Raw genomic sequence first — 13,280 nt, forward strand, 5'->3', positions numbered from 1 at the left:
ACCACCCACTCTGACCACGGGCTCTCCCCATGGACGCCACCCAGCCACAGCAAGGGCCGTCTGGCACGGCGGCAGTTGCCGGGAGTTCCGATGCTCCAAGAAGACAAGCAACCACTCCTTGGCATACATGGGGAGGGAACAGCTCAGGTATCAGTACTTTGATCCCTGTGTTGTCAGAGGGCTCAGCCATATAGGTACATAATAGCCCCATCACACGGACTGGCTACATGTGCTGGTGACCTAGCAGGGTGAAAGGGAGAAGGGAAGGGAGAGGGGAGAGGAATCCACACCATAGATGCTAGGGAGGGAGTTCTTCCCCATATGGCTCACACTAAAAATAGGAAATTTTGAAGTGGAGGTCAAACCTCAAGCGGGGACCGAAAAGCCAAAAGGGGGAAAGAACCAGCAAAAGGAACAAAATTGCAACCAATACAGGAAACCAGGGGAATAGCCAGGTCGACCTAAAGCAGAACACCAAGAGAGGGGAAGGAGGTGGCAATGGGGAAGGAGTGAGGGTAGGGAGGGAGGGGGCAGGGAGAAGGAAAAGCAGCTAGGGAATGAAGAATGAGCTGCAATAGCTCGGGTCCCCATGTGCTCCAGGCATGAACTCACGAAAGAATGGTAAGCCCCCTGGAGGGGAGGGGTGGAGTTCTTAAATATTATAAAAGCCTACAATCTTTGTCTGACTGTTAGCTCTCCAACACATGTAACAAAAACTAGTGTCACTCTCACTGATCAGGTATGTGTAAACATGGACAAGTGTACATCAAAAAACTTTGATACCGGCTCTATTGAGCACCTTTTGCAATTACTAACCATACTTGTAAATCACATTTTGTCCAGTGTACAAAATATTATCCATAAAAGAATTTATAGTCAGAAAAATATTAGATACTTCCAGTATGTAACCAGTGAACAATCTTGGAGATTACCAATGAAAAGATGGAACAATTTTTGAACAGTTTCAAGCATAACTTTGACATAGTTTCTCCACAAATGAAAGTGATTTCCAGAAGCACAGGTAGATTCAAAAACTGGATTACATCAGGCATGAGAGTATATTGTAAAAGGAAGTGGGAACTTTTTCTGCAGTAAAAAACTGACAGCAGTCCAGAATTTCTTAGTTATTTAAAAAAAATACAAGCTAGTTTTGAAACGGGCCATAAAAGAGGCAAAAATTAAAGAAAATGACAAACATATTGTGAAGTCATCCAATAAAAGTAAGTCCATGTGGAAAGCTGTGCAGGATCTTATGAGGAAGAAGACAACTCTCAAAAATATTGTGATATTGCACGATGGCAAGAATGTCACCAACCCCAAGGCATTCTTATTATGCAACTGTCGCTGGAGAATTAGTGAAGGAAAAATTTGGAAATCCACCAAATACAACATGGAAAGAACTTTTATCTATTAAAATAAATAATATATCCATGTTCCTCAGTCCAACAGGGCCAACAGAGCTCCTAAATACCATTAAGCCACTGAAGAGTAATAATTCAACTAGTATTAATAATATTCCAGATTATGTTATAAAAATAACAGCAAGACAAATACTGTCTCCTTCATTAGACATATGCAATTCTTCCTTATCATGTGGTATCTTCCCACAGCAACTGAAAATGGCAAAAGTAATACCCCTATATAAAAAAGGTGATCAGGAATGTATGGGTAACAACAGGCCTTGTCTCTACTGTCAGGGTTACCGAAAATTATTGAAAAAGTGTTCCTTTCACAGCTAACTCCGTTCTTTGACAAGAATAATATTATTTCTGGATGTCAAAATGGCTTCAGACCACAGCGATCAACTGAAACAGCCACTTTCAACTTGATAAACCATGTCTTCAATGCAGTGGAAAACCACAGAAACATCTCAGGTTTATTGGCTCTGGCTCTGGGCCCTATGGGACTTAACATCTGAGGCCATCAGTCCCCTAGAACTTAGAACTACTTAAACCTAACTAACCTAAGGACATCACAAATATCCATGCCTGAGGCAGGATTCGAACCTGCGACCATAGCAGTTGCACAGTTCCAGACTGGGGCGACTAGAACCGCTCGCCCACAGGTATTACACACAAAAGCTTTTGATGTGATTGATCATTCTGCACTTTTGAGGAACCTTGAACAGTATGGTGTAAGAGGTGTGCAACATCAGTGGATTAAATCAGATTTGGAATATCGTTCTCAGGTAACAGAAGTTAAGTACATGGAAGGAAATGAACTCCAGGCACACCTTTCAGAACTGTGTGGACTAAGTGATGGTGTTCCACAGGGATCTATTTTACGTCACCTTCTTTTTTTGGTAAACATTAATGATTTTCCATCACATGTTAGGGATTCTGAACCTGTACTGTTTGCAGATGATACTAGTCTATTGATAGAAGGAAATAAAGAAGAAAATATCACTGCATCTGCAAAATATATTATAAAAGAAGTGTCTGAATGGTTTACCAGAAACAGGCTAGTAGTTAATCCCCCAAAAATGGTACTCATGAATTTCCACACAGATCAAAATAAAAATGTGGTACAACCATTAATATGCATAGATAACCAAATCATTAGTGCTGTCAATGAAACTAAATTTCCTGGGATTCATATCCAGGAAAATCTTAAATGAAGCACTCATATCACATCCCTAAATTCAAAACTAGCAAAAATGAGCTATGTAGTAAGAATTATTTGCAACAATACTAGTGCAGAAATAGTTAGGGTTATATACTTTGCTTGTGTAGATTCAATACTGAAATATGGTATCATTTTCTGGGGAAATGTACAAACGGCCATAACAGTTTTCAGGAAACAAAAGGCAATTATATGAATAATAAAATAAGTGAGCAGCAGAAAATTATGCACACCTTTCTTTAAAGATATAAAGATATAAAGATCTTACCCCTTCCCTGATTTATATACTGGAAATAGTCATGCATGTCAAAAAAAGTATAGTGAGAAAAGAAAACCTTTTTCCTCAAAACAAAAATGTCCATGATTACAGTACCAGGTCAGACAGTGACATACATGTTAATCATTGTAGCACCACACTATACCAAAAAGGTGTACATCATGCAGGAACAAACATATACAACAGATTACCAAGACATATAAAATCTCTTCCTGAACTACAGAGCTTTAAAAAGTCTGTGACCTTATGAAGAACTGCTACTATTCAATCTCACAGTATTTCATGCAAGAAAAAATGTAATTTGTATCTTTAGTTGTAGAAATAAGTTAAAAATATACAGTATTTTAAAAAAATTGTAATTATTAACTGTATAGATCCAATTTGTTACAAAAATTTAAATAATGTATGTTTGACATTTGAAAAACCAATAGATCAAAAGGTTTTCTGTCCAATATCATGTGTACGATATATGTACTGAAAAAGAGATTTATATGGAAAAATAAATAAATAAAAAAATTAAATAACATTCTTTCAATACAGCTGTATTTAATTCACTGAAAGAAAACTTTCCTTATATTTCATACTTAATGAAATTATTCTATCACAATACTTGGTTATGAACTACATTTGTCATCTCATCATTTGGTGAGTATACGAGGGCTATTCAAAAAGTAAGGTGACTTTTCAAATTACGCAGGCAATGTACATTCGATTATTGATCTTTTGTTTTGTTATGTTGGTACACATTACTGAACATATGTTCACAGTTTCAAGTGTACAGCATACTTCATTTGTTTTTGACAAATAGAAAGGTTAAACATGTTTTAGTGTGCTTGGTGATTTTCAATTATTATAAAAAATGGAGCAAAGAATTTGCATCAAATTTTGTGCAAAAACTGGACTCAAGTGCTCGAAAACACTTGAAATGTTGACAGTGGCATACAATGAGTCTGCTCAAAGTAAAAAAAAAAAAATGTTTACAAGCGGTACAAGCTCTTCCAAGATGGCCAAGAAGACGACAATGATGAACCTCACTCTGGACGCCCCATAACATCAACAACTGATGATAATGTCGAAGTTGTGAAGAAAATTGTTTTGGAAAATCATCAAATTACTGTAAGAGAAGTTGCTGAGGACATCGGCATATCAGTCAGCTCATGACATTCAATTTTTTTGGATATTTTGGGCACATGACGTGTGTCAGCAAAGTTTGTTCCAATACTTCTCAATTTTGATCAGAAGAACCATTGCATGAGTGCTGCTCAGGAGCTCTTCAATGATGTCAATGATGATCTCGATTTGCTCAAAAGGGTCATAACCGGTGACAAAACATACGTTTATGGTTATGACATCGAAACCAAAGCACAATTGTACCAATGGAAGCATCCTGCAGGGCCAAGACTGAAAAACAAATGCCAAGTTCAGTGCATCATTAATTCTTGCCTCAACGTCGTACAGTCAATAATGAGTATTACCTTGACATTATGCGCTGTTTGCGAGAAGTAATACAAAAAAAAAAAAAAAAAAAAAAAAAGTCTGGAAGTGTGGAAAAACAATTCATGTCTTTGCATCACGACAATGCACCTGCTCATTCAGCGTTGCTTGTGAGAGATTTTTTAGCCAAAAACAACGTGACAATCATGTCTCAGCCACCATATTCACCAGATTTGGCCCCCTGCAACTTTTTTCTGTTCCCAAAACTGAAGAGATCTATGAAAGTGCAAAGATTTTCAACAATTTAGGAAATAAAAACTGCATAGCTGGACGTACTCAAGGCTGTACCAAAAAGTGCTTACAAGAAGTGCTTTGAGGACTGGAAGAAGCATTGGCACAAGTGTACTGAATCTGAGAGGGATTACTTTGAAGGGGACAGCATGAATATTAATGAATAAATAAATATTTTTTTTTATAAAAATATAAAGTCACCTTGAACACAACTTGTATACATATATTCTTTAGGTTTCCCATCCCTAGAGCAAGATTAATACAACTGACTATGAGAAAAGCATGATTCTAAATTAATGTCTCAACATCTTAAAATTTGTCTTCGTGACTTATTTATACTGATACTAAATGCTAACCTTACTGGAAAATGAGTCTTTTGAATTGAAATGGCAGTTCATTACTTATGTGTGAAATCCTTGGAACAAATGCTGCTTTTCCTTCATAATTTCATGCTATTATTTTTGCTTCAATTATATTGTTTGATAACTGTTCATGACCATTTCTTGTTTTGAATTTTTAAATTAATATCATCAGGTAATCCAACTTCTTACTCCTGAAATGGCTCTTTCAAATAATCAACTTGAGTAATTTTGAACAATGTTTGGAAAAAAAATTTATCTATTATTCATTTTGACTGTTGACATTGTTGCATAAATCATTTGTAAGTTCATTTTCGCCAGTTACACAATCAACTGGTTGAGTGCCTTCAATAATATGTAAGAGTTTTTTGACCAAATGTTTCGCTTCTTTATCACTGGAAAGTTGAAGTCTCATATTTGTTCTTAACTATACTTTCCTCACTTGAGACACACAGGAATGGGTTTTTCAAACATGCAGTGATTTCATCTGCTGGAGATGATTCTGGTATAACTGGAAGCATTTGCTGAAAATGTCTAGAATGTGTAATTAACGTACCTCCCATTAATTTCAGATTATTTGAGTACATACACCAAATAGCTGCTTAAAATAAGTAATCTTTATTTACAACAGACTGGATAGACTGTTTTGGCTTAATCGCCATTTTCAAGTACTTGCAAGTACAATGTGGTGAGAACAGGTATGAATGCCAATGCCATTTGTATTAAAGTAGCTGTCTTGTATTCACATCTAGATCGATGTGACGTCCATATTGTATCACTAGTGGACTGTTTCGTAACTGTCACTGCTTTATTCAGATCGTAAATGGTGTCAAGATGTTGAAATTAAATGTTAGTTACAACGTGACAGCAGTTTGACAGTTCCACTCTTACAAGGCTATATGTTTACAAAGATTGTGCAGATGAACAGCGATATTATTTTATTAACTAAAATTTGTTACAATTATCTTTGGTTGTTGCATTTGTTACTTCCGATTTATCCATTTTTGTGTTCTAAATGTTCAATAAAGTTTTTAATGTAGTACTTGTGTCTGAACTCTGTGTGTTAGTTTAATATTTTTTGTGGGTATTTTCTCGTGTACACATAAATTACTAATTCCTCAAGAATGTTCACTGCAAAACCATTTGCTCTTCTGTGCAGAATCTGTAATGCATTTTTGATCATATCAGAAGTGTGATTTTTATTTTTCAAATGTAGAAAGCAGCTCAATTGATTACAATCACTCTCTTTACTGTGTTCTTTATATCTCACGTTAAAATTTCTTCCTGTTTGGCCAAAGTAAAAGCTATTACAGCTACCACATGTGATTTTATATGCGCCTGGGTTATCATATTTTGATGTCCTAGTGGTGGCGGAACATAATTTTACTGAAATATTGCTATTGGCTCGAAAGGCTAGTTGAATATTTGTGGCTCTAAAAGTGCATTAATTCTGTTGGAGATTCTACCAAGGTAGACTGCTGGTACGTATCTTATTTTCTGTGTCGGTGATGTTTCTCGAGTTAGGTATATCTCGCTATGTATTGTGTTCTGATTTGGTATTTCAGATTCGTAACATAATTTTGTGATCATGATGGGGTCAAACTCATTTGTACAGGCTATATAATGAAGTGCGTTAAGTTCTTTTTCAATTGCTGGCTTTTTTAATGTGAGGTTCTTTAATCTATTAATCACTGAATGGAAAAACGCTAGTTTGTGAGCCATTGGGTGACAGGAATTGGCATTTATATCATCGTCAAAAGTGGTATTTTTTTCTATAGATATCAAATATGTGGTGATAATTATTTTTGCCAATTGTGAGGTATAGATAGTTAATAGTACTGTCTTTCTCAGTTTCCATAGTGAATTTAATTTTACAGTGGAAGTGGTTGAGCTTTTGGTGGATATTTTCAATATCTGCGTGGCTGCAACATGACGGTATGATCTACATACCTAAAACAGTAGACGGATTGGTTGTGAATATGCCAATCTGAGTTAAAGAAATTTATATGTACATGAGAAAATACCCACAAAAAATACTAAAAGAACATACAGAATTCAAACACAAGTACAACCTTGAAAACATTACTGAACTTTTAGAATACGAAAATGGATAATGCAACAACCAAAGATAATCGTAACAAATTTTACTTAATAAAATAATATCACTGTTCATCTGCACAATCTTTGTAAACATATAGAGTCGTCAGAGTGGAACTGTCAAACTGCTGTCACGTTGTAACTAACATTTAATTTTAACATCCTGACACCATTTACAATCTTAATAAAACAGTGACAGTTACAAAACAGTCCACTAATGACGCAATATGGACGTCACATCAATCAAGACGTGAGTACAAGACATCTATTTTAATACGAATGACACTGTCATTCATACCTGTTCTCACCACATTGTACTTGCAGATACTTGAAAAATGGCGATTAAGCCAAAACAGTCTGTCCAGTCTGTCGCAAATAAAGATTACTTATTGTAAGCAGCTATTTGGTGTATTTACTCAAACAATAATGTCGTTATCAGGCACATATTGCGCTGCTGGCCCTAAAGAAGAAAAATTCCAGATTATCTTGGAGATCTAGAACATTCTCAAATCTCCTGGAACTCTATAATATTTTGGAACATTCTAGAAAGAACATTCTGGCCAGTCTTTGGTACTTCAGCACTCAATTCCAAGATGCTTCATCATCTTCCCATAAAAAGTCCCCTGGTTTGATGCAATCTAACCCATGCAGTTCCAAACCAAACCCTCTTCATGGATGGGGGATGGAGGGCTACTGTACTCCATGAGGCTGTGGGAAAGTGTGGCGGAGTTACAGCAGCATGCACGGACAAACCATGCTTACATTTATTATGTTGTCATGAACAAATGGCCTCTTCAGACACCCAAACCTTCAAAACTAATCCTTGCACTTCCAAAACAAAACCACCTTCATGGGTGGCGGATGACGAGTTACATCATCATATAGCCCCCATGAGGTTGCAAAAGTTACTTATGAAGTTTGGCAGCACCCATGCACACACCACACTTACTTTTATTACATACAATGATTTACAAATGTTTCTTCACCGTCTGTTATGTTCAATGTCTACACACACACACACACACACACACACACACACACACACACACACACACACACACACACACACACAGGTTGATTTGAAAAAAAAAAAACGTTTACAAACTGACATGGCACATGGTGCATACAACTAGGATCAATAATCACACAGGAACTGGGGGTCGCAAATGCCATGAAAGGGTGCTACTGTCACGAGAGGCACTGCTATACAAACATGGGTCGAGTTCAAATGGCTCTGAGCACTATGGGACTTACTTTGATGGTCATCAGTCCCCATGGATGGGGTGCACAGAGACTGTTGCCATGGAGGCATTGGGAGTAACATAGTTAGCTGCACGTACCATGAAATGGACAGAATTTGTTTGATTTATGGTGTGACCAACTGCAATGGATGAGAACCAGTGCAATGGTATCGTGCGAAATATCCCAATAGAAAGGTGATGTGGCACAAATTATTTACCACCATGGATCACCAATTGTGCAAAATTGTCTCCTTCCACGTGCACAAACTGGATGCCGGTCGCCAACGAACAACATGGACAGATTCGGTGGAAGTAAGTGTTCTGAAAAGGGTGCACTTTAAGCTGTCAGAAAGTACATGAGGTGTATCCCCCACACATTTTCTGGCACACTGTACACAATGTAGAACTGCATCCATTTCATTCCCAACACACCCAGGCATTGCAGCCAGTGGATTAGAAAAGGTGCATGGAATTTTGAAGGTGGTTTCTGCAGAGATCCACTGCAAAGCAAAGCTTCACACTGAGTACCTCTTCACTGATGACACAGTGTTCTCACTTGAGGGTGCGATGAACGTTTACAACCTGCATACGTCGGCAGATATAAACCCATATGCCACACATACGCATGCCTCACAACCCAAATTTACCCTTAATTCGTGGGCTCATATTGTCAGAAACTATTTAATTGGGCTGTACATCCTCCTGGACACACCCAATGGTTGCACACATCTCATATTCCTGCAAGAGTTCTGCCGGACATGCTGAACGATGTTCCCATATTTAATTCATTGTCACAATCGATTTCATCATAATGGAGTCCCTGCCCATTGCAGGAGACAAGTGAGGGTACATCGGCAAGCAACCTTTCCTGCACACTGGACTGGTCACAACGGGCCAGTCAAATAGCCACCACAATCATCCGATCTGTCCCAAATCGATTCTTTCCTATGGGGGTACCTGAAGGGCCTTGTGTATGAAATAACTATTACATCACTTGAGGACCTAATGAGTAGGATTGTTACAGCAGCACGGCAGCAGCCTGGCAGTTTTCAAAACCATTTGAAAATGGTCTAATATAAAGGCTAAATGCCAAAACCAGTTGTTGATGTTGTTGTGATCTTCAGTCCCGAGACTGGTTTGATGCAGCTCTCCATGCTACTCTATCCTGTGCAAGCTTCTTCATCTCCCACTACCTACTGCAGCCTACATCCTTCTGAATCTGCTTTGAGTATTCATCTCTTGGTCTCCCTCTTCGATTTTTACCCTCTACACTGCCCTCCAATACTAAATTGGTGATCCCTCGATGTCTCAGAACATGTCCTACCAACCAATCCCTTCTTCTAGTCACGTTGTGCCACAAGCTCCTCTTCTCCCCAATTCTATTCAATACCTGCTCATTAGTTATGTGATCTACCCATCTAATCTTCAGCATTCTTCTGGAGCACCACATTTCGACAGCTTCTATTCAGTCTACATTTTATATCCTCTCTACTTCGACAATCATCAGTTATTTTGCTCCCCAAATAGCAAAACTCCTTTACCACTTTATGTCTCATTTACTAATATAATTCCCTCAGCATCACCCGACTTAATTCAACTACATTCCATTATCCTCGTTTTGCTTAAGTTGATGTCCATCTTATACCCTCCTTTCAAGACACTGTCCATTCCGTTCAACTGCTCTTCCAAGTCCTTTGCTGTCTCTGACAGCATTACAATGTCATCGGCGAACCTCAAAGTTTTTATTTCTTCTCCATGGATTTTAATACCTACTCCGAACATGCCACAACCCTGCCTCACTCCCTTCCCAACCACTGCTTCCATTTCATACCCCTCGACTCTTGTAACTGCCATCTGCTTTCTGTACAAATTGTAAATAGCCTTTCGCTCTCTGAATTTTACCCCTGCCACCTTCAGAATTTGAAAGAGAATATTCCAATCAACATTGTCACAAGCTTTCTCTAAGTCTACAAATGCTAGAAACGTAGGTTTGCTTTTCCTTAATCTTTCTTCTAAGATAAGTCGTAGGGTCAGTATTGCCTCATGTGTTCCAACATTTCTACGGAATCCAAACTGATTTTCCCCGAGGTCGGCTTCTATCAGTTTTTCCATTGTTCTCTAAAGAATTCGCGCTAGTATTTTGCAGTTGTGACTTATTAAACTGATAGTTCGGTAATTTTCACATCTGTCAACACCTGCTTTCTTTGGGATTGGGATTACTATATTCTTCTTGAAGTCTGAGGGTATTTCGCCTGTCTCATACATCTTGCTCACCAGATGGTAGAGTTTTGTCAGGACTGGCTCTCCCAAGGCTGTCAGTAGTTCTAATGGAATGTTGTCTACTCCAGGGGCCTTGTTTCGACTCAGGTCTTTCAGTGCTCTGTCAAACTCTTCACACAGTATCATATCTCCCATTTCATCTTCATCTACATCCTCTTCCATTTCCATAATATTGTCTTCAAGTACATCACCCTTGTATAGACCCTCTATATACTCCATCTACCTTTCTGTTTTCCCTTCTTTGCTTAGAACTGGGTTTCCATCAAAGCTCTTGATATTCATGCAAGTGGTTCTCCTTTCTCCAAAGGTCTCTTTAATTTTCCTGTAGGCAGTATCTATCTTGCCCCTAGTGAAATAAGCCTCTACATCCTTGCATTTGTCCTCTAGCCATCCCTGCTTAGCCATTTTGCACTTCCTGTCGATCTCGTTTTTGAGATGTTTGTATTCCTTTTTGCCTGCTTCATTTACTGCATTTTTATATTTTCTCCTTTCATCAATTAAATTCAATATTTCTTCTTTTACCTAAGGTTACCTATTTGATCCTCTGCTGCCTTCACTATTTCATCCCTCAAAGCTACCCAGTCTTCTTCTACTGTATTTCTTTCCCCCATTCCTGTCAATTGTTCCCTTATGCTCTCCCTGAAACCCTGTACAACCTCTGGTTCTTTCAGTTTATCCAGGTCCCATCTCCTTAAATTCCCACCTTTTTGCAGTTTCTTCAGTTTTAATCTACAGTTCATAACCAATAGATTGTGGTCAGAGTCCACATCTGCCCCTGGAAATGTCTTACAATTTAAAACCTGGTTCCTAAATCTCTGTCTTACCATTATATAATCTATCTGATATCTTCTAGTATCTCCAGGGTTCTTCCATGTATACATTCTTCTTTCATGATTTTTGAACCAAGTGTTAGCTATGATTAAGCTATGCTCTGCGCAAAATTCTACCAGGCGGCTTCCTCTTTAATTTCTTGGCCCCAGTGGACTAAAAGTTCTGCACAGCAGCTAAAGTGGTTTTACATCAAAAATAAATTCAATCCCACTGCCTCTCTTGAGTATTACTGATTATTTTCACAAACCAAGTCTACAGGGTAGATGTCTTTATAAAATGATCCATAATTATTTGCACCATCGATGATTTAGTAGGAAAGCTACACCATTAAAGAAATAAAAGTTTAGTAACTATAAACAGCAAGCAATTCAGCAATATGAATACGGAAAATAACAGCAACAATACTGCTTTGTCTTTGCTTAATACATCAAATGCATCTTGCAAAAAAATATATTCTGTGTGCCATTAACTAATTTTTCCCTTCCAATGCATATGTGGAAGTGTTCTCTGAAACACAGGTGAAACATTTATGAATTTCCTGTGTAATATCAATATACAAAAAGTACATCAACAGTTACCTCAACTGACAAAATTCCTGTACCAGTAATACACACGACATGTATGAGGAAAGGCAACCACTTACCATACAGAAGGTGTGCTCAGTGCTTATTCTTCATAGTGGTTGGTTGTCTTTCATCATACCATTGTTTATAGTACAGTCATGACTCTCTCAAATTAATGGTAAGTTGATTATGATAATGACAATGACAATAATAATAATAATAATAATAATAATAAAATTTAGCAAATAAAATAAAAATTTGGAGGTACCTGGGAAGTGAACCAGGCATTCCTGGTGGACCTTCAGGGTCAATGCCATGTGAACCTCTACCAAATGGATTGAATATCATTCCACCACCTCGTGCAAAGGGATCCAAATCAGAGCGACCAACTTGTAGTGGGTCACGAAGTGGATCTCTCAAGGCCAGTGGGTCCCTGAAAATAGGAAAGAAATGCAATATTCAAATTTGTTACTAAATCAATCCAATACAAAAAGAGTAATTTTAATCATAAAAATATAGCACAGTTGGTGGGCTGGACAAATAACCAACTGCAGACAAGTTACAGGCATGAGCACCCTAAGTCTATGGACACTACTTTTGTTATAAAATTTTCCCATGTTCAAGTTGCATCACATTAGAGTCGAAACTTCATCTTTTGAATATTTGCACCATCTTCATCAGCTGGAGATGCTAATGGGATAGATACGTTCTCTTAAACAGTGTTGGTTTGGCAACTCCAATAATCATCCCGACAGTCAATTGTCTCTTGACGACACCAACGTACAAATCTTTAAATGACTGATTTTATACTGAAGTAAGATGCAGCTTGAATACCAACAAAATTTTGTATGTATTACAGGCATGCATAATTTTTTAATTGCTTAAATTACAGCAATAGGACCAGAGAACACAACAACATAAAAAAGCTGAATACAATTGTTCACTGGGCGAAAAAGAGAACTTGAGGAGAGGAAAAAACAGAAAAAAACAACACAGGTTATATCATTATCCGCCATTGCCGGTCCCAAGCCCGGATCCTCATCTTACAAGTGATGAGGGAGGAAGAGGGGGGGGAGTAACAACCTCGTAAAAAAACCTGGGTCCATCTGGCTCCGGATGGTAGCAGCCTGTGAGGGCCCCTGCCTAGGGTTACGGGTGAAAACCGGTCAACGGTCTCATAGGCGGATGAGGAATTTTCAACTCCCAACGGCTGAGAGAGCGGAGGAACCAAAAATCTATAACTGCAAGCGTCTGTACCCAGATTGGGCGGCTTGTGGGCAGCATC

The 13,280-nt window shown here is 38.1% G+C and overlaps 1 protein-coding gene across 1 annotated transcript in view; it reads right to left on the bottom strand.

The window, feature by feature from the left end:
- LOC126161320 (proteasome inhibitor PI31 subunit) overlaps positions 1 to 13,280 on the bottom strand; it is a 111,920-nt gene that overhangs the window by 11,134 nt on the left and 87,506 nt on the right. The window contains exon 4 of the mRNA XM_049917072.1: positions 12,264 to 12,428. Within this exon, the coding sequence (XP_049773029.1) occupies positions 12,264 to 12,428 (165 nt within the window). The remainder of the gene's footprint in view (positions 1 to 12,263; positions 12,429 to 13,280) is intronic.

Source organism: Schistocerca cancellata, chromosome 2 (assembly GCF_023864275.1).
Source record: "Schistocerca cancellata isolate TAMUIC-IGC-003103 chromosome 2, iqSchCanc2.1, whole genome shotgun sequence".
Lineage (NCBI taxonomy): Eukaryota > Metazoa > Arthropoda > Insecta > Orthoptera > Acrididae > Schistocerca > Schistocerca cancellata.